At 43.2% G+C, this 24,864-nt stretch overlaps 1 protein-coding gene across 3 annotated transcripts in view; it reads right to left on the reverse strand.

Moving 5' to 3' along the window:
• Window positions 1–2,179: 2,179 nt before the first annotated feature.
• Window positions 2,180–24,864, reverse strand: part of RPRD1B (regulation of nuclear pre-mRNA domain containing 1B) — a 57,089-nt gene continuing 34,404 nt past the window's right edge. For all 3 annotated transcript variants that reach the window (XM_017512207.2, XM_037732656.1, XM_017512191.2), the window contains one exon: window positions 2,180–4,801. In XM_017512207.2, coding sequence (XP_017367696.1) covers window positions 4,652–4,801 — 150 coding nt within the window. In that variant the 3' untranslated portion in view covers window positions 2,180–4,651. The remainder of the gene's footprint in view (window positions 4,802–24,864) is intronic.

Genomic DNA, 24,864 nt, shown 5'->3' on the forward strand with positions numbered 1-24,864 from the left:
TAATTGAATCTGTGCCTCAGAGCGGAAGCATGATTTCTAAATGGAAAATCCTACAGAGGTGGCAGTAAGAGATGAGCTTTAGCCAGATGAATTATTCCGGGAGAAAGTAAAAGAGGACAGCATGCTAGCAAATGGCTTTTTCTTAAAGATCCCTAATAACCCATGCACGCATTTTGTGTAGTGAACTACTGTGTTTACTCCCATCTTCCTGGTGGTGGCGCTGTCTCCTGTGTCCTGATCTTTACAAACTGTGGTCTCCAGGGTTTCCTATGTGTACGAAGCACAGCGGTGACACTATTCACTTCTCTAACCAACAGTACTGCGAGCCCAGGACATATCATCCAGAGTTCAGTCCTGTATGCTTCTTATGAAGCACAACAATCCTATGCTTTTAGGGCTCGCAACAAGCCCAGGAATAATTTAGTCCAATATTACATTTCACAGTTAAGAAAACTGAGGCTGGCTGTGGTGGCTCATGCCTGTCATCCTAGCACTTTGGGAGGTCAAGGCGGGAGGACTGCTTGAGCCCAAGAATTTGAGATCAGCCCGGGCAACATAGCGAGACCCTATCTCTAAAAAAGAAAAGTCAAGAAAAGAAAAAAATTGGCCAGGCAGCCAGGCGCAGTGGCTCACACCTGTTATCCCAGCACTTTGGGAGGCTGAGGTGGGTGGATACCCGAGGTTGGGGGTTTAAGACCAGCCTGACCAACACGGAGAAACCCTGTCTCTACTGAAAATACAAAATTAGCCAGGCGTGGTGGCACATGCCTGTAATCCCAGCTACTAGGGAGGCTGAGGCAGAAGAATCGCTTGAACCCGGGAGGCAGAGGTTGCAGCGAGCCGAGATCGTGCCATTGCACTCCAGCCTGGGCAACAAGAGCCAAATTCTGTCTCAAAAAAAAAAAAAAAAATTAATAAATAAAAATAGGCCAGGCATATAGCGGATACCTATAGTCCTAGCTACTTAGGAGGCTGATGTAGGAGGATCGCTTGAGCCCAGGGGTTTGAGGCTGCAGTGAGCTAAGGTTGCACCGGCCTGGGCAAAAGTTAGAACATCTGGAAAAGAAGAAAAAAAAAGAAAAGAAAACTGAGGCCCAGAGAGGAAAATACCTTGCCCAGGAAGGTCACACAGAGAGTTAATGGCTCTAATCACAAAGGGTAAGCATTTTGACAGATTCATGAACTCTTGGGTAGCTCCGTCTTGAGCTCTGAGGACCTCCAGGTCATTTTGTAGCCTGAAGTGCCAATTAAACCAGAAGAATCATGGGCTTACTATTTATAGGTAGGAGTGAAGAAATTAACTAGGCCATGAAACCTGGGGACACAGGAGATCTTGTGTCTTGAGATTCACATGTAACATTCAACTTCTATATTTTAAGACAGAACTTGGGTAATGCAGTCTCAATTTTCTAATACTGGGCTTCTTTGGGTTGCAGTCTTGACAGACCACACCTATTCTACAAAGCTTTTTGCACCATAAGACAAACAGATAACCCCACTTCTTCTGGCAGATGCTGCTATTACCCAGTGGACCGGTTTATGATCCTTCCAAGCATATCCCTTGCTTCAAAAAGACCTAAATCAAACCATTTTTTGTTACTTGGAGAGCTTTAGCCAGCAATACACAGTCAATACGCATTCACTGAATGTACAAGCGAAAAGGAGAAAGGAAAGCTATGGCTGTTTTTAAGAGATACTACTTGGGTTTGCAATTATCTCACATTTTTCATCTTTTTATTGTTCAGAGTGGCTTTCCCCTGTACTGACAAAATCAAGTAACTCTCAGGAGGCCTACTGGTATGAACAAAGGCGCTAAGATCAAAGAACTTCCAAGTTTCAATCTGCCAGAGACTGGCTGTGAAGTATTGGGGAACAGTCATTTAGCTTCTATCAGTTCCCACTTCTGTACAGTGAGGGTAAAACTATGGCGGCACCATGATCTCATGGGTACTGTGTGCATTGGCTAATTAAAGCTAATTAAGCCCCTGGAAATAACCAGAAAATACTGTGTAAGTGCTGAGTATTTATGTGCCACTAACAGTCACAAAAACTCCTAAGGGACAAGATTCTGTGCAGACAGCACATTCTCTATTGGTGATTACTAATCACCCACTGCTTACAAAGAAAAGCACTGTGTTTTCAGTAACAGGGTAGGTTTAAAAAAAAAAATCACACAATGTTGTTCAACAACACCATCTTTATTCAAAAATATATATCTATGAGACATTTCAGAATATACTGCTGCCGACGACAGCCTATACTTCTAAATAAAGTCCTAAATTAATATACAAATTTAAGCTTTGAAAATATTCTTTAAGAAAAACAAACAAAAAAGGAAAACAAGGAAAGATTGACATTTCTGAGGAATATGACCTAAAGGAAAGGTCCTTGAGGCCTACAGATACCCTAAGAAAGAAAAAACACTAAAACAAAAACCACCCACCCTACCCCACCCCACCAAGTCACCTCATACATACAAGTAGGAAGGTTCATTTAAATTAAACAAATGAAGTAAGCACACTTTGGGAGGATGTGGACAGCAGAATTAAGATTTAAAAAACAAAAGCATTTCATCAAAACAAAAAACTAACTTCCTCACAGGAAGTTCACTAGTAACAGGTATTAAGAGGCCGACACATTCATTTACATAATTGCTACAGTTTCATTTCTTACTTTTGCTGTAATAATTATGCACCAATTGCTGGTCAAAGACTCAGTTGGATAAAACAGATCAGTGAGCTAAATCCATTGTTATATTTTCATCTAGCTGATCAAGTATCTACCATACTCTTTTGGCTGGTTTGTGGCTGGTCAGATCTCACTTCCTTGGTGAAAGCATAGTGTCCAAGATGGGCCTGCTCCAAAACACGCTCATCTATAAAGCAGCACACCACTGGGGGTGGGGGGTGGGGGTGAGGAGGTTGGGGGTGCAGCAGCAGCAAAGATTACAATTTATCTTGCCATTTTAGTGATGTCACCTACGGCCTCTGGAAGAAAAACCTTACAGACTCATTAACAGTGACGGAACAACAGGCAGTGACAATAAGCAAACAACACACAGTCAATTCAAATCTGAGTAACAGCTCAAACACTACCATGTTCTACACAGAGTTAAGCTGAGTATCTGCTATGACTTTTCACTGCTCTTACTTCATGACAAGCAGGGGAGCTTCTGGAAGGGAAGCCCGTTATGCTTTCTAAACATAGGTTACGTTTTGACGTGTTTAACATGTAAAATTACATGTAATTTTTGGTGATCCTGGAAAAAGCAACTCAAATTAATGGACATTACAAAGCCCCCTCCATTGGATTCCTTTTTATAGAGTTTGGGTTTCAGCCTCTGGTCTATAACTCCTATGACATTATTGAGGCAAATTGTTTTCTGCCCTTTCCAATGTCAAAAATAAGCCTGCCAAATTAGAATGACCTACAGTTGGCAGGCTGCACCTTTACTATAAGCAAGATAAAGATCGTCTCTAACTACATTATATAGTCATAATGTCAGCTGGCATGATAATAGAATTAAAACCCCCAATTATTATCTCTGACTCCCCGCTTCCCATGCCGAGATGAGCTATTCAATAACATCTGACACAAGTACTCCCCGCTGAGTGGGGACAAGGACCTGTGCAGGGGCGTGACCTGACAGACCTGCTCAGCGTCCTGTTTGCAGTGATGTTAAGAGTTTAGTCACGTACTGTGGACACGCACCCAGGAGATTAAACGTTAGTGTGTACCCAACTCCCAGAAGAAAGGGTCCAAGTAACACCCACGCAGTGCTCGGATGCAGCACACCTGGGTACGGGGCCTTCATCTTTTGGGGCCCACCAGTGCCTGCCACTCCTAACAACTGCCTTCACACCCACCAGGGGTCAAGGCACCCTGTTTTTCGGAACATGCTCTGGCAGTGGAGAACTGCAGCGTGAGAAGGTTGTATCTAGGAACCTGAAGCAAATAAATTACTTTTAATTCATGCTTGTGATTCTTGTTTTTCTGTCTCTGAACGGTGCCTTTATGTTCCAGATTAGATTTGAATCTTATTGCTAGATTCTCCAATCTGTTTACAAAATAAATGCACCTAATCTTTGTGCATCGCTAGGAGAATGGAAAGGGAGGATCAGAGATTTGGCAAACTCTTTATGGCAACGCTACAACAGCTGTGCTCCAACCTTTTGGGGCAGATGTAGCCAGGAAAGCCAACGTCTCCAGGATAAGTACCTCAGTGGAAGCCCGCACCAAACTTGAACAAGCCCAGCTCAGAAAGAAGCAGCTGCTTTTGTGACAAAATGCTGTCTTGAGGGACAAGATTCTTTTGAAAGCTTCCAGAAGTACACATGATTTTTCTAACTTCTTAGGTATAAGGAGAGAGCCAAGAATGGAAAACCAACAGGGGGGCATGAAAATACAAAGTTGGAGAAAAAGTCTGTAGTCTTTGCAAATATGATTATAAACCGGATTCCAGTCGCCGCTGTTCTGAACTGTGCTCAAGATAACAGGCTGAAGAGGAGAATCAGAGTCTGTGGTTCTTTCTTGAGGCTGGGGGGCTGAGTGGAAGAAGGGATAGAACCAGGGGCTAGAAGGTTATTTCCAACCATGACTTGCCCTCTTCTTTCTGCTGGTACAAACAGAAATCTGGGACATGATACCTGTCCTAGTCAGTTGAAAACAGGTCCCCAGCAGAGGGCAGGGGGGCCAGGCCCCCTGTGACGTTGGGCAGCAGTGAGAGGTCTGGCAAGCTCTGAATATGAGACTTCAGTTCCTTGCGGACCTGGGTTACCCGTGCAAGCTTCTGTTTGTATTCCTAGAGAGACAGAGAGAAGACAACAGTGTTAAGTCTGTGCATGCTGGGGGCGTGGCGTGCTGCAGCTGGGGCAGGGGCTTTCATCCTCGTGTTCTTCCTTGCCCCCACCAGCCTGCCCACCCTGTTCAGCTATATCGCAAAGCTAGAGTTTCAAACTCTCAAAAGGCAAAACTTTATATCAAAAAAGGAACGCAGAGTGCAATACTGGCAACAATGAATTAAATGGCATTCAACTTAGTACTTGAGATTCGGAGTAAAAAGAAGTGACATTTGGTGTTTGCCTTCTTTTTGTTGGTTCTCAAAAGTTTCAAAATTTGTAAGTTTATGCCTTAAAAATAAAATACAGACACCTGAGCTTCACAATTTCTTTCCGGACTCCACCTAGACAGGGCTAGAAAAAACACAGTAAAGTGATGCGTTCTATGTTAAAGCTTGGAGATTAACCTAGATTTATCATGTTTTGCAAATAAGCACTATAGAAGCTCAAAATACCCCACTGCTACTCCCTGCGACCAGGACCTGCTCATCCCATGGCTGAGTAATTGCACTAAGTCCTTGGTGAGGCCTTCCAATAGTCTCCTGACCCCTGGGGCTCCTAAAACGCCACCAGACTTCTCTTTCAAAAACCCAACTTTCATGAAGCCACTCCTTTGAGAAAGTGAAGCACAGCACCCCACTAGCTCCACGAGATGGTCCTTCAGAGCAGAGCTCAAGGTCTTGTAAAATCAGCCCCTGGGCAGATGTGTTTCTCACAACCTCCCAGTCTTCTATGTCTGTGTGGATCATTTTTTCAGGATTCCCTCCAAGCCTGGAGGGGTCTCTCTCTTCTCCTAACCCTATAAAGCCTGGCCTCCATTCCTCTGCCTATCTGGGCTCCTCTTCTCTAGGAAAATCCTTGCTCTGCATCCAGGAGATGACTCCTCGTCTCTTCCTGCTCCAGAGCTCTCCCTCACATAGGGTGTGTGCCTGAGCCCCCAGCAGGCTGCTCGGTGCTCTCTCCACACATGTGAGACTCCTATGTTCCTCTAGAATCCAAATCCCCTAATGATAGGAATGGGACATATTTTTTTTCTTTCTTCAGCTCCCAGAAAAAGGTACTCTTGATAAATCTGCAAAGACATATAGAAAACAACTCCAGGCCATGTGAAGTCTGGGGCTGCTGGCCCCCTTAGGGCTTATTTTTTGTCCTCTTCATGTCTCTGCAAGGATAAGCAAGTCCCTGAGGCTGGGCCCTTGATGAAGAAAGCCCTTTGTGCAGGAATGTAACAAGAAGCACTGGGCTGAGACGCAGAGACCTAGGCTTCGTCCTGGTTCCGCCTCTAACCAGCTGTGTGACTGTGGATGTGTCCCCTCTTCCTTATCTGAAAGGAGGGAACTGGACCCTAAGACTTCTTTTCAAATTCTAATTCCTTGATACTAGATCTCCGATGCACACCTTAAGAGGCAGCAGGTGGAAGCTAAGGAATGGGAAGAATAATGAGGCAGGAGAAAGGCCAAATAAAGAAGTCTTAGTTCAAGTTGTAAAGACAAAAGCCCAAGCAAGGAGAGGAGGGAACCAGGCCTATCCTCTCCCTATGCTGCAGGCAGCTGGTCTCCCACTCGCAGTGAGGGCTCCTCAGGCAGGCTACAGAGGAACAGAGAAGGGTGGAGAGTGAGCTCTCCTAGCAATCCATTTCTTTCCTTTGTAAACTTAGCACAACTAAAATGAAACAATGACTTATGTAAATGATTAGCAATGACTCCCACATTTAACTGCTAAGCTCCTGGAGGCCAGGACCAGACCCATCTGCTTCCCCCAGCATCTACCAGGTTCCACAGTGTCCAGCAAATAGAAGGCACCCAGCACATGTGCCGAGTGAAAGAACAGTATTTAAAGCATCACATCAGGTGAGCACGCCACATGAAGTAACCTTCCTGAGACTCAGACTCTGGTTAACGGTCACCTTTCACGTTCCTGAAACTGAAAACTATTTTCAAATCTGAGGATCTGATCCCCCTTTCTCCCACAGTACTTTTCTTCTTGGCTGTATATACTTCGAGGGAAATTAATATAAAGGATGAAGACGACTAATTCTCTATGTCTGGACATGGATTCATCTAATAAACTTCTCCTGAATGGTAGGTACAAAAAGGGTAAAATAGCAAAACAACTACAGAACGGCGATTTCTGCCCCCTGCTTGAATGCCCTGACCAAAGCTGACAAGGCCACCTCAAGTAGGAGCCATCCACTCTTGGCAGCTAGAGAGCCCCTCAAGAACAGTTTGAAAACCACCGAGTCTCTAGCAGCTGAACTGGGATCAGAATCCAAGGATCCTTACTCTTGGGTTATCATCAGACCATCCTGGCAAGTTCACTGAAGTTAAAATAGAATGCACTTTTTTTTTTTTTTTTTTTTTTAAGACGGGGTTTCACCATGTTGGTCAGGCTGGTCTTGAACTCCCGACCTCAGGTGATCCACTCGTCTTGGCCTCCAAAGTGCCTGGATTACAGGCGTGAGCCACCACGCCCGGCCCGGAATGCACTTTGATCTAATTAGATACCACCTTAAGTTCGACTCTCTGCTAGGCAATTTCTTAAAAATCTCAGTTGTGGCCATGTGCGGTGGCTCACACCTGCTAATCTCAGCACTTTGGGAGGCTGAGGCAGGTGGATCACCAAGGGTCAGGAGTTCAAGACCAGCCTGGCCGACATGGCAAAACTCTGTCTCTACTAAAAAAATACAAGAATTAGCTGGGCATGGTGGTGCAGGTCTGTAATCCCAGCTACTCAGGAGGCTGAGACAGGGAGAACTGCTTGAACCCAGGAGGCGGAGGTTGCAATGAGCTGAGACCATGCCACTGCACTCCAGCCTGGGTGGCAGAGCAAGATGGTGTCAAAAAAACAAAAACAGCTGTGTCTGTTTGGAAGGGGGGTTGGGGTGGGGGATGGGGGGGTTCCGTTACGCTTAGGCTGATACGATATTCTGGACATTACCAAAGAAACTCATTTAACTAAAAAGAAATGTGTTCCACTTGAAAGCTCTGTCTTCAGGCCACTATGAAAGTGGACGGATCCTGCCCAAGGCTCTTCCTGCCACTAAGTGACTCTTCTCACAGCGATGTCTACTGTGAGGGCAGGTGTAGGAGGAAGGCATTGCTAGAGAAATAGAGTGAGAGTGAGACTGTCACTGCAAAGGATTAATAAACATTAAGGCTGGCCTGGGCACGGTGGCTCACACCTTTAATCCCAGTGCTTTCGGGGCTGAGGCAGATGGACTGCTTGAGGCCAGGAATTTGAGACCAGCTTGGGAAATACAGTGAGACCCTGTCTCCACAAAAAATAAAAAACATAAAACGCTGAGGCCGGTTTAAAAAAAAAGACCTGTAGGCTAAGAGGTATTTTTAAATGTATCAGTAAGGATGCCTGGGTATGTACTCTGAATAGCCAAATACAGGTAGCAACCACCTTTAAAACTGTTAAAACATGTATCTGCTTAGCTGGGGCAGTCAAATGACCCAGATTAATTTTCTGAAGAGAGGCAAGCAGGCTAGAATTCATGGCAAGATCTGATTAGGTCAACTTTAGGCTATAGTAATTTTTATAGTTCCCTAAATAGACTCAAGTAGTAACTACTGTGATTTCCTACTCCTCATCCCTGCTTTTACAAACAGATTCAGGCTTTCCAAACAAAGTCATCTGTAAACCTTGCCATGGACCAACAAAAAAAATTAACGGTGACTCCAGGCTAGACACGGTGGTTCACGCCTGTAATCCCAAAACTTTTGGAGGCTGAGGCAGGTGGATCACTCGAGCCCAGGAGTTCAAGACCTGTACGGGAAACATGGCAAAACCCCATCTCTACAAAAAATGCAAAATTAACCAAGCGTGGTGGCATGCACCTATAGGTCCAGCTACTCGGGAGGCTGAGCTGGGAGGATTGCTTAACCCCAGGAGGTGGAGGCTGCAGTGAGCTGAGATCACACCAGTGCAATCCAGCCTAGTTGAGAGTAAGACCCTGTCTCCAAAAAAAGAGTGACTCCAAACAAAACTCCCCCAAATACAACTCTGGCCTTTACCTGCCTCCAAATTTTGTGGTTCTTAAGCTCTCTCAGTTGGGTCTTGTAGAACCTCACTATCTGCCTTTCCAGGTTATTCTCTTGGGGTCTGGACAGATGACGGAGAAAGATCTTAGGAAGATCCACGAGTCTCATGTCTCAACTTACCAGCCTGCCTTCTCACACAAGAGCAGTTCACGAGCTCTGCTGCCACAGGCTCCTCAGCCACTCCTGCTCTCAGAAGAAATTCCACAAAAACCAACTCCAACGTGACGAGACCCACTCAGATTCTTCCACCTTGTCTAAGTGTACTGCATCCCACAATCTCCTTAGTACACCAAGTACCACTCAGGTAGAAAAATGATGTGCCCAGGTGGTCACATGCTCCTTGTTTCAGACACTTCTTTCTTGTATGTAACACAGGACTAAGCATTTCATCCAACACCCACGCTCTCCTGCCAAGAAATGGAATTCAAGAGCTCCAGTCCTGTGCCATTTTAGCTGCAGGATGACCCTGCTGCAGCGTTCTTGCCCATCAGTCTCCTCTCCCCACCAGCTCACCCTTCTCAACCACAGTGCACCAGGCTCTCATGTTCACAGGGTGCCTTTCCTCCACGACCAATCTTAAGCAAGGGAAGACACGGCAAGCCCAAGCAGTCTCGTTGATATTCCTCTCCAGTGCATGCATAATTTATACTGAGAGGTGGGGGGCTACAAGTACCTATTGCGGCAACCCTGCCCAGCCCAGAGGAGCCATGGGGAGCCCTGAATAGGGAACAGTCATATCTGACTTGCCGCGGCAAACCTGTCTCAGGATCCTCAGGGTGTGGAAGAGGTGGCAAGCACTTTCAAGAAACTGCCTGGGTTTATCTGACTGCCAAGAAGTGTTTACAGTGTAGAGAGTAAGGCCCAATGCGTAGTTCTGAGATAAAGCCTAGGATTTATGCTCTTGGCAAAGCTTTGCAATCTTGCCTCACAGACTGTCTAAAACTGCAGGAGAAAATGTATCTATAACATTCTCCTGCTTCCTGTGGATCCAGCTGACACTGTGAACTCCACCCAACACAGAGCATCCAGACAATTCACTGAAGGGAGCAGGGCTTACACATTCTTTGCCTTTTTTGGTTAGAAGAGTAAGCCAGACCTGACACACTGCAGATAAGCTCTGGGATAAGAGGGCTAGAATGGCAGGGGCTGGCACTGCAATGACCTTTCTATAAGAATTTCATTTTCGCCGGGCGCGGTGGCTCAAGCCTGTAATCCCAGCACTTTGGGAGGCCGAGGCGGGTGGATCACGAGGTCAAGAGATCGAGACCATCCTGGTCAACATGGTGAAACCCTGTCTCTACTAAAAAAATACAAAAAATTAGCTGGGCATGGTGGCGCGTGCCTGTAATCCCAGCTACTCAGGAGGCTGGGGCAGGAGAATTGCCTGAACCCGGGAGGCGGAGGTTGCGGTGAGCCGAGATTGCGCCATTGCACTCCAGTCTGGGTAACAAGAGCTAAACTCCGTCTCAAAAAATAAAATAAAATAAAATAAAAAATAAAAAAATAAAAAAAAATAAAGTGATGAGTGTTTCCTCCAGCAACACATGTAAGAAACAATAATCAAAATGTAAACACTGTTTTCCTTGCTAAGAAACACTTACATATGAAAAAAATATGCTAGAAATAATGCCATGGGCAGGGGCTTGACTTGATTAAGATTTCCGGTAGAGGACTCCTGGAAATCCCCATTATCTTGCCCTGTTGTGCTACAGGACATATGGTATATCGAAATCACCCACTGCTCGGCTACCCCCAATTAGGAGTCATAAAGGGTTATTGTGCATGAAGCTGTTTATGAAGACCCCTGTTTTAAATGTGACCTGCCAAAAGGAATTTAAGTCAAAGGACTGCTTCATAGTATGAAGGTTGAAGGTTGAGAGAGCCAAGTCAAAAGGGGAAGCTGGCCCACACCCCACCAATATTTAACATACCTGCCAAGCTGCCTCATCCTGCCAGGAGGCTTACCCTTTGCTACTAAGGCCATACAACCTATACTTGAAAATCACCGTTTTTTTTGTGTGTGTGTGTGTTTTTTTTTTTTTTGAGATGGAGTCTTGCTCTGTCGCCAGGCTGGAGTGTAGTGGCACTATCTTGACTCACTGCAACCTCCGCTTCCCAGGTTCACTCAAGTGATTCTCCTGCCTCAGCCTCCTGTAGCTGTGATTACAGGCACACACTACTAAGCCCAGTTAATTTTTGTATTTTTAATAGAGATGGGGTTTCACCATGTTGGCCAGGACGGTCTTGATCTTTCGACCTCGTGATCTGCCTGCCTTGGCCTCTCAAAGTGCTGGGATTATAGGCGTGAGCCACCGCCCCCGGCCAATCACAGATTCTTAAACCACAATTTCATTCACTGATTCATTTACGTTTTTGGAAAATACAATAAATGAATATTTAGATTGAAAATAAGAGTGCTGTTTTTATATTTTCTTCAAAGATCCAACGCGGGAACAAAAACCCAATCACTGACCTGCACCTCTCCCCCAGCCAGCTCCACGCTCCCCCATGACCTAGTGGCAGCTGTGACATTTTGAAATGATATATTCTGGGGTGTCATAGCATGGCAGGAGCTGCTAAGATGCTGGGAAGATACAAGGAAGAGAAGAAATTGTGGTTCCAATCCCAATACTCGGGGCCTCTCAGCTCCACCATCAAACCCCATAATTAAGGTACACACAAAGTATTTCCCAAAAGGAAAAATGGCAAAATGGCTATAATGGGAGGAATGTTCTTGGAGCAGTGCAGCCATCCACAGGAAAAGGCACATGGAAGCAAGTTTCTTAAACCTGAAACTGTACCACAAAGCATTCACAGGGTACTGCTTTCTCCCCAGAGGCACCTCTACACAAAAGGTGATATGATAAGGGAGCTTCTACTGCCACAAAAAAACCCCAATCTCACAGCAGAAGCAAGGGGAGAAGGAAAAGTTAGTGTCTACATTTACTAAACTAATAAAAACAAAACTAAAAAAGGAAAATACATATTAGGACTGGGCATTTTTCAAGGCTTAATGTAATTATAAAGCTAAATATTTTCAATTTAACAGATGTTCATAAAATGCTTTAAAAAGATACATATTCAAAAATGAACCTGGATCCTTAAAAAATTCTTACATTTATGGAATGGGGTCCCTCGTTACATAAAGCCAGTAAAACCAAAATACTAAAGTATAAGACAAACTATTTAGTTTTTTAAAAAGTGAACCATCAAAAATGTATGCTTTATACAAGTAACAAAGACCCCACAAACTAGCTTCTTTAAGGACTATTTTAATGGAAAGCCAGGTTATTGATTTTTGTGTAGACAAACAGAGGTACAGACAAAGGTTTCTCATTTTAAGCCAATACTGGTAGAGTCAAGCATTCCTGGAGGGCAACTGAGAAACAAAGAGTAGAAAGGAAAAAGACAAACACACAAAAAATTTATTTTGTGTGTGTGTGCTTGTGTACTTGGTTGTATCACATCAAATTCTTTTAAGCAATGTTGATTTTAATTTTAAGTGCTGGCGGGTCTGCCTTGGCTAAGACAGTCTGTAGGTTACTGTACTACATTGGAATACAGCTCTCTCAATAAGCAATAAAAAAATTTCAATTCCTTTCCATTAACAAACAAGAAGGTAATGCTTCCTAGTTCCTTCAAATGACTGGGAGTACAACACATCTTTTCTACTGGAGGGAGATGGCTGTGGCAGAAGACAGAAAACACAAGTTCAACCTTTATTGCACACTAACTAGAAAACCTAGAAGACATGGATAAATTCCTAGAAACACAGAGCCTCCCGAGATTGAACCAGGAAGAAACTGAAACCCTGGACAAACCTACTAAATCTGTAATTTAAAAGCCTACCAACCAAAAAAAGCACTGGACCAAATGGATTCACAGTCAAAATCTACCAGACATATAAAGAAATCCTGGTACCACCAATACTACTACTGAAAGTATTCCCCAAAAAAGCAAGAAGGTGGGACTCCTCCCTAACTACCAAAACCTGGCAAAGACGTAACGAAGAAAGAAAACTTCAGGCCAATCTCCCTGATGAACATAGACGCAAAAATCAACGAAATACTAGCAAACCAAATCCAGCAGCACATCAAAAAGCTAATCTACCATGATCAAGTAGGCTTTATTCCTGGAATCAAGGTTGGTTGAACATATGCAAAGCAACAAATGTGATCCATATCATAAGCAGAACTGAAAACAAAAACCGTTATCATCATTTCAAGTTTCAACAGATGCAGAAAAGGATTTTGATACAATTTAACATCCTTCAACACGTTAAGTGCCCTCAACAAACTAGGCATCGAAGGCACATATCTCAAAATAAGAGCAATCTAGACAAACCCAGAGCCAACATCATACTCAAAAGGCAAAAGCTGGAAGCATTTCCCTAGAGAACCAGAATAAGACAAGGATGCCCACCCTTGCCACTCCCGTTCAACATAGTACTGGAAGTCCTAGCCAGAGCGATTAAGCAAGAGAAAGAAATAAAAGGCATCCAAATAGGAAAAGAGGAAGTCAAACTCTCTCTCTTTGCAGATGATATGATTCCATAGCTAGAAAACCCTGTATCTTCCCAAAGACTCCTGGTTCTGATAAATAACTTCACCAAAACTTCAGGATACAAAATCAATATACAAAAACTAGTAGCATTTCTATATACCAACAACGTCCAAGCTGACAGCCCAATCGAGAACACAATTTCATTCACAACAACTGAAAAAAAAAAATACAGCTAATCAGGGAGCTAAAAGATCTCTATAACAAGAATCACAAAACACTGCTCAAAGAAGTCAGAGACAACATAAACAAATGGAAAAACATTCTATGCTCATGGATAGGGAAAATCAGTATTGTTAAAATGGCCATACTACCCAAAGCAATTTACAGATTCAATGCTACCATTCCTATCAAATTGCCAATGACATTCTTCACAGAATTAGAAAAAAAAACCTATTCTTGCATGTACAACATCTATTAACAAAAACCAACAAAATAAAGAGAAAAAACTATTCTAAAATTGATTTGGAGCTAAAAAAAGCCCAAATAGCCAAAGTAATCCTAAGTAAAAAGCACAAAGCCCGAGCCATCACGTTACCCAACTTCAATCTATAAGGCTAAAACAGCATGCAAATGGTACAGAAACAGATACAAAGACCAATGGAACAGGGTAGAGAACTCAGAAATAAAGCTGCACACCTACAAGCATCTGATCTTTGACAAAACTGATAAGCAAAGGGGAAAGGATTCCCTATTCAATCAATGGTGCTGGGATAGCTGGCTATCCATATGCAGAAGATTAAAACTGGACCCCTTCCTTTTATCATATATAAAAACCAACTCAAAGAGCATTAAAGACTTAATGTAAAACCTAAAACTACAAAAACCCTAGAAGAAAACCTAGGACATACCATGCTGGACATTGACTCTGGCAAAGACTCCAAAAGTAACTGCAACAAAAACAAATTGACAAGTAGAATCTAATTAAACTAAAGAGCTTTTACATGGCAAAAGAAACTATCAACTGAGCAAAAAGACAACTTACAGAATGGGAGAAAATACCTGCAAACTATGCCATCATCAAAGGCCTAATATCCAGAATCTATGAGGAACTTAAGTCAATAAGCAAACAACAACCCCATTAAAAATGAGCAAAGGACTTGAACTGACACTTTTAAAAAAAAAGACATACATGCAGCCAACAAGCACATTTAAAAAGTTTAATATCACTAATAGTTAGAGAAATGCAAATCAAAACCACCATGAAATACCATCTCATACCAATCAGAATGGCTACTAAAAAGTCAATAAATCGTCTGGGTGTGGTGGCTCATGCCTGCAATCCCAGCACTTTGGGAGGCCTAGGCGGACGGATCACCTGCTAGGAGTTCAAGACCAGCCTGGCCAAAATGGTGAAACCCCATCTCCACTAAAAATACAAAAATAAGTTAGGTGTGGTGGCATGCACCTGTAGTTCCAGCTACTCAGGAGGCTGAGGTAGCAGAGTCACTTGAACCTGGGAGGCAGAGGTTGTAGTGGGCTGAAATCACACCACTGCACTCCAGCCTGGGCAACACAGTGAGACTTAGTCTCAAAAAAAAAAAAAAAAAAGGTCAAGAAATAACAGATGCTGGGGAGGCTGTAGGGAAAAAGGTACACTTATAAAGGGATGGTGAGAATGTAAATTAGTTCAGCTACTGTGGAAAGCAGTCTGGAGATTTCTCAAAGAACTTAAAACAGAATGACCATTTAACTCAGCAATCCAAATACTGGTTATATAACAAAAGGAATATAAATTATTCTACCATAAGGACTCATGCGTGCATATGTCCATTGCAGCACAATTCACAATAGTAAAGACATTGAATCAACCTAGATGTCCATCCATGGTAGACTGGATAAAGAAAATGTGGTAGATATATACCATGGAATACTATGCAGCCATAAAAAAAGAATGAGATCATGTTTTCTGCAGCAACATGGATGAAGCAAATCAAATACCGCATGTTCTCACTTTCAAGTTGGGAGCTAAACACTGAGTACACATGGACACAAAGAAGGGAAAAATGGACACCCAGGACTACTTGAGGGTGGAGGATGGTGAGGACTGAAAAACTACCTGTCAGGTACAACGCCAATGACCTAGATGACAAAAGTATCTGTACACCAAACACCTGTGACATACAATTTACCAATGTAACAAACCTGCACGTGTCCCCTGAATAAATAAATAAAAGTTGGAAAGAAAAAAACAAAGGAAATCCAAGTCAAATCCTACACTTCCCAGTGCCTACAACATGTGATAACCTTACATGCGATGAGAATGAAAACAATGGCTATGCACTGGGGGAAGCTTGGGCGAGACCAGGCACTTGCTAAACTGTTCCATGTGAATCAGCAGATCTGACGGGGAAAGAACACTCACCCCTCCCAAGTTCTATTATTTTATGAGTGATATTTAATCTTTCTGATTTATAATATGTCAACAAAAGACATACAGAATTGAAGAAAAAGAATTATTAATGGGAAACAAAATCCTTTTTCCCACAAACCATTTGATTATATCCTTAAAATTTCGCACATTTACTAGAAGCTGCCGTTTTCAAAGGCAAGGATCTTTGATCAAGGGCACCTCTTTTTCCTTCAAGGTCTACCTGTAATACTGGAGAAAAAGATCACGGAATTTTTTTAATTTGGCGGTACCACAGTCCAATCAGTCCATCAAGCTATAGGCTAGTGAGAAGTCCGTCAAGCTATAGGCTAGTGAGAAGTCCATCAAGCTACACCGTCAAACTGGAAGGAGTCCCCATCAAAGGCAGACACTGACCACGTCTATAGGTGAACCAAGTGGCATCGGTACTTGGCACCCCAAGATGAGGACAGTGGGCCAAGAATCAGGAGGGGATTGGACATGCCTGAGTGACAATGCAGACCGCACTTTATGGTCTGATAATAATCCACAAACAGATGGACAAACTATGTGGCGCTCTGAAGGAAAAAGCTAGGGAGCTAAGAGTGTATGGGGGTTGGGGGATTGGGGTGGGGTCTGAGGAAATACTGTTTGACATGAGACATAAATGGTGAACAGGAATTAACTAGCTAAGGATAACTGATGGAAAGTAAAGCAGGGGAGAGTGTCCCGAGCAGAGAGTGGGGACAGCATACTAAAGCCTGAGATCAAAGGAGGCCAGGTGCAGAAAAATGCCATGGGACACAACAAGAGACGTGGCTGAGGGCAGCAGAGGTCAAGTCATGGGGAGTAGGAGGGGACCAGGCCAGCAGCTAGGCCCATAGTCTTTTTTTTTTTTTTTTTTTTTGGACAGCCTGCACTGTCACCCAGGCTAAAGTGCAGTGGCACAATCATGATCATGGCTCATTGCAGCCTTGGCCTCCTGGGCTCAAGTGATCCTCCTGCCTCAGCCTCCCAAGTAGCTGGGCCTACAGGCATGAGCCACCATGCCCAGCTCATTTTTAGATTTTTGATAGAGACAGAGTTTTGCTATGTTGCTTAGGATGGTCTCGAACTCCTGGACTCAAGTGATCTGCCTGCCTCAGCCTCCCAAAGTGCTGAGATTACAGGTGTGAGCCATCACACCTGGCCTCTGGGCCCATATTCTAAGAACTAGGAATAATGAGAAGCTATTTAAATATTTAAACAGGGGAATGGCATGCTCAGGGTTGAACACACCATGTGAAGAATGGATTACAGGGCGTAAGGGCAGACATAGATGGATCAGTAATGAGGCTACTGCGAGGATCCAGGGGAGGGATGATGAGAGTGGACTAAGGTGACGGAAGTGGAGACAAAGACAGAGAAGGGAGACAGAGTCACGAAAAATTGAGAGGGAGCAAAAACCACACTGGCGTGGCGCCTACTCAGCTGTGGAAGACGGTGGGGTGAGGTCAACCTGGCAGAGGCATGGCAGAGCAACTGAAGGAGAGACTGTGACAAGGGGGCCAAAGCAACAGATTTGGGAGCTGGAAAAAATCAGGAGAAATACTGCATGAGGCCTAGTGTCTGATTTCGAGGGATGGCACTGTCACTCTCCAAGCCAAGGAAAGAGAAGGAAAGGAGAGGTGAGAAGCAAGGAGATGGTCTGTTGCGGCCGTACTGTTTGAGGTGCCTGTGGAAATGAGATATATGAGCCTGAAGTACAAGGAAGGGGTCTGACCTAGAGATCTAGAGGTAGGCCATCGACACCCAGGTGGTAAGTGAAGGCAGCCTAAGTGTTAAGCACTCAAGGAAAAGGTCTAGGCTGGGCACAGTGGCTCATGTCTGTAATCCCAGCACTTTGGGAGGCCGAGGTGGGTGATCTCCTGAAGTCAGGAGGTCAAGACTAGCCTGGTCAACATGGTGAAACCTCGTTTCTACTAAAAATACAAAAATTAGCTAGGCATGGTGGCATGCACCGGTAGTCCCAGCTACTTAGGAGGCTAAAGCGGAAGGGCTGCTTGAACCCAGGAGGTGGAGGTTACAGTGAGTCAAGATCGTGCCACTGCATTCCAGCCTTGGCGACAGAGCGAGACTCCGTCTCCAAAAAAAAAAAAGGGTCCAGAATGAGAAAAGGCTAAAGGAATGGAAACATTTACAATATGGGCATGGAAAAAAGCTTACTGAAGGATGAAAAAGCAGACACAGCAGCAGAGGGTGGTACACAAAAACCAGCAAAGGCAAATACATTGTAATACAGTAGTATTAAATGCTGCAGGGAGGGCCAAAAGGAGAAAAGGAGTCACAAGACAGAGACTAAGAAACACCTTTTGGGTTTGAGATTAGACCACTGGGAGTGAGGGTGGGGACTTCCGAAGACAGCCACTCTGGTGGAATGTAGACACGCGTGCCAAGCCGCAAAGGCTGAGAAGCAGAGGCAGCAAAGGAAGTGGAATATGGTGGTAGTTATAAAGGGACGGTGGTGCACAGGGTACGCTCGTGTGAATGTGATTATTTCTTTTAAATGCTGGAGAGACAAAGCATGCTACATGCTTAGGACGCCTTCAGCTAGCTTACTGGAGAATTCTCATGTAGACAGGAAAATAAATTGGCCCTAAAGGTCCATGTGACAAAGGAAGACTAACAACCTCAGATCAGTTAAGGTGTTGGAATCTCTTGCCCAGGAACGTAAATTGTTACTTTATCAATGAACAGTCACATCAAAGATAAAACGCTGGGAGGACCACTGGCTTCAGAGGACAAAGGCAGAAAGAACTTGGAATATGCAAAGCAGATCTTCATCACTGCCCCATCATTGGGGTAAATGGTACCTTAAAGGGAACAATTCCTACTGAGTCTATGCCCCGCAGAACAGACACACTGTGAGCAAAAGGAAAGGACTGGGGAAAGGACGTCGTGAGTAAAAGTGGGATGAGGTCATTCATAATTACTTGTCCAAACCCCAAGATCTGCAGAAAGGCCGGCAAATTTTTGTTGAGTTGAAGTTTGCAAAGTTATTGTGCTTAAAATTCTCAAAGTAGCTACTGGCTAAATTAAGCAAAGAGAGCTGAGCATACTTCTTCCTACAGATGTTTAAAGATAAAGGACCTGAATAAGAAAGAAAAGAAAGAAGGAGGCTTGCACAGTCATCAAGCCCGCTGGCTGGTACCATCCCCTTCACATAAGGCATGCCGTATCTTTGGGGCTCATGGCCTTCTTCTGCAAAGGTTTCACCTAACCCCTGATTGTAATCAGAATACTTTGCCCTGATTTCAGAAAATGACTTTCTGATTTTATTTCAAGTCTAACATTTTAGAGACAGAACTTCCAAGATTGCAAAGTATGCCACAATCCAATTTTAACTTTCTTCAAAATCCCAATCTGAAGTGGGAGTAGAAGGCCCATCTTAAGAGTAGTAGGAGCACTCATAAAGACCAAAATAGAACCTTGCTCAAAATAACATGCAACCACTTGGTCAAATAGGCAGCTCAAATTTCTGCAATCTGAACCTTGCTCTCAAAATTATGCTCACTCAAGTCAATGTTATAATAAGAAGTATGTGTTATTCTCACACAGCTGTCTCAAATGTAAACAGGATCATTTAAAAGCCAGAAGAGAGCTCCATTAGTCTAATTATTCTATGTTTACTCCTTCATAAAACAAAAGATTAATCCTTAACTTGTAGAGAGGTTTATATAAAATAAGTCCAGTGAAGTCCTAGACTGGTTAAGATGCTTTGGAAAAGGCAAGAACTCCTACAGCAGGAATGCCTTCTGGTGGCAGAAACCGTGAAATGTATATGACCTTCAGCGTACTTAAAAGAGAAGCAGACATCTGCACATACACATAGAACCACTTCTAGAAATCTACAGGAAGAAAATAATGCAAATACTGAAAGCCTAAAGCTAAGAGACAGAGAGAAACATATAAGTGCTCAATATGAATAATCATTGACTAACCAACCACAGGTATTCAAACAATCATTTACGATGTTTATAAAGTTTTTATTTATATGGGGAAATAATCATGTTAAGAAAAAAAAAACATGATGGAAAACTCTCTACACATTACCATTCAGTTTAACTTTAAACTAAGAGAAAAAGGAAATATGCAAAAAATAAAAATAGTTATCTCTGGGTAATGAGACCAATTTTATTCTTTATACTTATTTGCTAAGTTTCCTCTAACTTCTATAATCATTAAAAAAAAAAAAAAAACAACCTTGAGTACTAGTTGAATCAGAGCGAATGTTCTGGCAGGTAAGGAGTGACAAGAGGCCCAGGTACTGTTTCAACTTCACATGTATATGCATTTCATAACTATGAAAAATTAGTGCTATATACACCAGCCGAAACTCAGTGGCACTGCTCTATAAAGCAGGGGTTACACTGCCTACAGAGGTTGGGCTACAAATATGAAAATGGTACTACGGCTAAAAGCATGAATTCTTGCTGGAAGAGCTTTGAAACCCCGTCACTTTTTCAATGTAAAGTCTCAAATGTTGGCAAATCTTTTTTTTTAGGTCACTAAGTATGTGAAGCACATTACATTATAATGTGGCATTATTTTCCTGGGGTGAAAAAGAAGTATCGTAGGTATCACATTGTAATGAAGAAACATACACATGCCCAACAGATAAGAGCTCCAGCTGTAAATTAGGCCTGAGCAATAAGGTCAGTAGTGACTAAAATGAACAAAGGAAATCCAAGGACCCAATATGCAGCCTCTAAACTCCAAATCACTCACAGGAACTCATGCATCAACTCCAGAAAAGTCCTCACATATTGGAGGGAAACCAGCAGTTAAAAAAAAAAAAAAAAAGCTCCCAAATCAAAGTATGGATGAAAAGGCGAGGGAGAGCAAGAAGTGAGTAGCTGCTTCATGGGAAAGGACTGAGCACAAGGTCCCATAATCACCTGGCAGCAGACTGACCTGTTTCAACAACTGTTCTAACAACCTGGGTACTGACAGAGCTTCCAGCCTAGGGAGGAGAAGCCGTATGGTAAGGAAGGGCAGTGGGTTTAGAGGACTTGAGGGGAGGGGGCCAGCTCTAGGCAGGGCCTCTCAGCTCCCAGGGGAACACAGTGGATGATCACTGTAGTTAGGAGCCAGAAGATTCAGGTACTAGTCCTCACTGGCTTCCTCTGTGACGCTGAACCGCTCATATAAACCCAGAGCTCTTACCTAAAATGACAATTGGATCACCTGCTCCCATCTGTACTTACCGTAATAGGACAGTGAGATACTAGCTTTGATTATCAAGAGGAAGACAGAACTTACTCCAAAGTTGACAAAAAAGGAGCTCTCTATCTCCCCCTACTGCCTGGCCAATTATTGAAACAAAAGCTTCTAACCATTTGCACCCTGCTGGGAGGTGCTGCCAAAAACAACAATCTGCCATCATTTTGGTTTAGCACCCCCTCAGCTGTAGCCAAAGAATTTCTCAAGTTGTTAGAAGCACAATACAAACATAAATTTGAAGAGTCATAAGGCAATGTTGAATTCTGAACCATTTCCCCCCTCCCAGCTGTGTTGTCTGAAGTCAGAGGCTCTCCTGAGTAGTCACTACAGCCAAGGGAGAGGTGCCGAGCTCAGGAGAAACAGCAGCAGCTTGAAGTTCATAAGCCAATTTCTCCCCTCCTATTGGACCAAGAGCATGAGCATGGGTACAGCGAGGAGGGTACTTTGAACCTCGGTAGCAGAGTAGGTTTTCACACTTAGAATGCTTTCATGCAAACATTTTATGATCCTACATAAAATGTCATTTCTCTACAAGATTCTTGGGAATTGTTTAAATGATTAAACTTTGGCTACTATTCTGTGTAAGATGTCTTCCTGCTGCTGATGTCGCAGAATCCAAATTCTGAAACCAAAACGAAAGTACAAATCTAATAAAGTTACCAGATGTCTGCCTCAGACTCTATCCTGGTCTGCAGCTAACTCTTCCTCTGAGTGTTTTCATCAATTCAGAAGTCTGATTATATGATCTCTAAGGTTCTGTCCAGTTCAATAATCCTGCTAATCACTTTACCTAGATATCCAGGCCTCCATGTGTCACTTTACTTTGTAAAGCTGCTGTTGTGACTGTGCCCTGGTAACTTTACTGAGTGCAGAAATATTGAATCTTCTAAAGGTGGGCATTAACATTGACAATTGAAAGGTGATACCACTGCCCTTCATCTGTGGTCCTGATACCTAGACAGGGACTTTATAATGTCAAACGGATCAGTAGACGACACTCTAGGGTGCTTTTTTAAATTCTGCAGCAGAAATTAAAGACCTAAATAACTGGGAAGGTATCCCCTGTTCATGAGTTGAAACACTTGGGATTGTTATTGGCAATACTCCCCAAAGTGACCTATAGACTCAATGCATTCCCTAATAAAATTTCAACGACGTTTTTTGCAGAAAAGGAAAAGGCAATTGTTAAATTCATAGGGAATTGCAAGTGGTCCTAACAGCCAAAACAATATTGAAAAAGAAGAACTCTGAGGACTCATACCTCCTGATTTTAAAACTTACCACAGAACTAGTGATGGAGACAGTGTGGTATCTGCATAGAATAGACATACAGATCAATGGAATATAATTGCGAATTCAGAAATAAACCCATCTATCTATGGCCAATTGATTTTTGACAAGGGTGCTGGGCATTCAGTTGGAGGAAAGAGTAACCTCTTCAACAAATGGTGCTGGGACAAATGGGTATCTACATGCAAAAGAATGAAGTTGGTCCCCCCCGCATATCACACCACAAAAATTAACTCAAGGCCGGACGTGGTGGCTCTGCACTTTGGAAGGCCGAGGCGGGCGGATCCCCTGAGGTCAGAAGATCGAGACTATAAGACTAGCCTGGCCAACATGATGACTTGTGAAACCCTGTCTCTACTAAAAATACAAAAATTAGCCAGCCATGGTAGCAGGCGCCTATAATCCCAGCTACTCAGGAGGCTGAGACGGGAGAATTGCTTGAACCCAGGAGGTGGAGGTTGCAGTGAGCTGAGATCATGCCACTGTACTCCAGCCTGGGCAACAGAGCAAGTCTGTCTCAAAAAGAAAAATAAATAATAACAGTTAAGAAGGTAAAACTGCAGGTTCCTGACCTTTTTTCTTTCTTTAATACTTGTACAAATAGGTTTCTTTCTCACACACACAGACACTTTTCCACATGCACTGATCGTGCTAATGGAACATGTCCATACCATGCTTTATTCAAACCGACAAGACGGGAACTCTGTCCAACCCACTCAGACTGTCTTATGAGCTTAGAGTAGACACCTGGGAGTAATGCGTCACCTCTGTCAACCACAAACATACTTTCTCTTTGCTCTGGAAGTGAAGTTGGAAGGCTTTTCTGGCATTTTTGGCCTTTGCTTTTTCAAATGGGCTTTCTTCTATGCAATCTACATTCCCTAATCTCCCCTTTAGGCTGCTATTTGTGCCTCCTTCCACATGCCCTCTTTTCCATTTCTAGGGTTTTCTCATGTTCATGACAAAAACATTACAGATTTTCGGCAGCGTTCCTTCCACCCTTGCCTGGTGTTTAAGGGCCAACACCATAGGCCAAAGTCAATCATGACACCCAGAAGCGAAAGTCAAAAGCAAACGAAACAAAAAAACGATTATCTCAAAACAAAGCATAATTCTACTTAAAAAAAGAAAAGTAGCACAAAGGAGAAAACCTACAGAAATGTCTAAAAATGGTTACCTTTCCGTAATAACATATTCTTTTTTTTTTTGAGACAGAATTTCACTCTTGTTACCCAGGCTGGGGTGCAATGGCGAGACCTTGGCTCACCGCAACCTCCGTCTCCTGGATTCAAGCAATTCTCCTGCCTCAGCCTCTTGAGTAGCTGGGACTACAGGCATGTGCCACCATGCCCTGCTAATTTTTTTTGTATTATTTTTAGTAGAGACGGGGTTTCACCATGTTGACCAGGATGGTCTCGATCTCTTGACCTCGTGATCCACCCGCCTCAGCCTCCCAAAGTGCTGGGATTACAGGCGTGAGCCACGGCGCCCGGCCTAACATATTCTTTACAACCAATCATTAAATCAGATTTGTTAAGCCATTTTTAATGCAATCTAAAAAAAAAAAAAAAACCTTTTCTCTATAGAAAAAGGTTACATCAAGTGATGGATTTCAGTCACAGAACATTTATTGAGGAACAAATACCTTCCTGGCACTGTGAGAGCACTCAAAGAGCATATAGTCTAGCACTCTGGGAGACCTGCTGAAGGCATTATGGTTTCAGAAACTGCCGATGATTTGATAATTCTCACATTTTTAATAAGCATCTGATCAAATTATTACTGGCATCTTCATTTTTTTCTTGGTCATTTCAATGGAGACACAGGTGAGAATATTTTCCTTACTGACAACCTTTCTTGAATTCTATATTAAGCTCTTGCTTGCTGCTGTTTCCCCCGACTCAAGTGTAAGCCCTTTGAGGGGAGAAGAGCATCTTGTTCATCTTTGTACATCTGGCTAGCACAGGCTTTGCTGACTCCCTGAATGAACAGGTATCTACTTAAACAGCACAGACCTTAATTCTCCACTGGTAGTCTCCAGCACCTCCTTCCCACATCTGCTTTGTCTTTTTTCAGATACCTGCCTGCCCTAGTCTAACTGCTCCCCATTTATAGACACGCTTCTGTTCTTCAACCGCTGGTTCCTTTTACAAAAAGGTTTTATTGCCTGAGAGGAAGTTTGGACTACCTTATACCACAATCAGAACTGCCAAATGCCTCCTTAATCTACATTATATACAATCAGCTGGTTTGGCTTGATGTTCACCTGTGCTGTTTATGCCAGAATATGATTTCCTTGAGGGAAGAAACACAGTCTCCTCCTTTGAGCTGTAATTCCCTCTCCCACATCCTCGGCTCTGAATCATCACATGCCCTATCCTGACATAAGATTCCTTCCATAAAATCCGCCGACATAAAATTCCCAAGTGAAAGAGAAAAAGATACTTACTACATAAAGCAAGATATCAAGTTAAGAAGGAAAGGACAAAGAAACCTAAGTATGTTAGAGCTTTGGGAA

Source organism: Cebus imitator, unplaced genomic scaffold (genome assembly GCF_001604975.1).
Source record: "Cebus imitator isolate Cc_AM_T3 unplaced genomic scaffold, Cebus_imitator-1.0 Scaffold18, whole genome shotgun sequence".
In the NCBI taxonomy this organism is placed as follows: Eukaryota; Metazoa; Chordata; class Mammalia; order Primates; family Cebidae; genus Cebus; species Cebus imitator.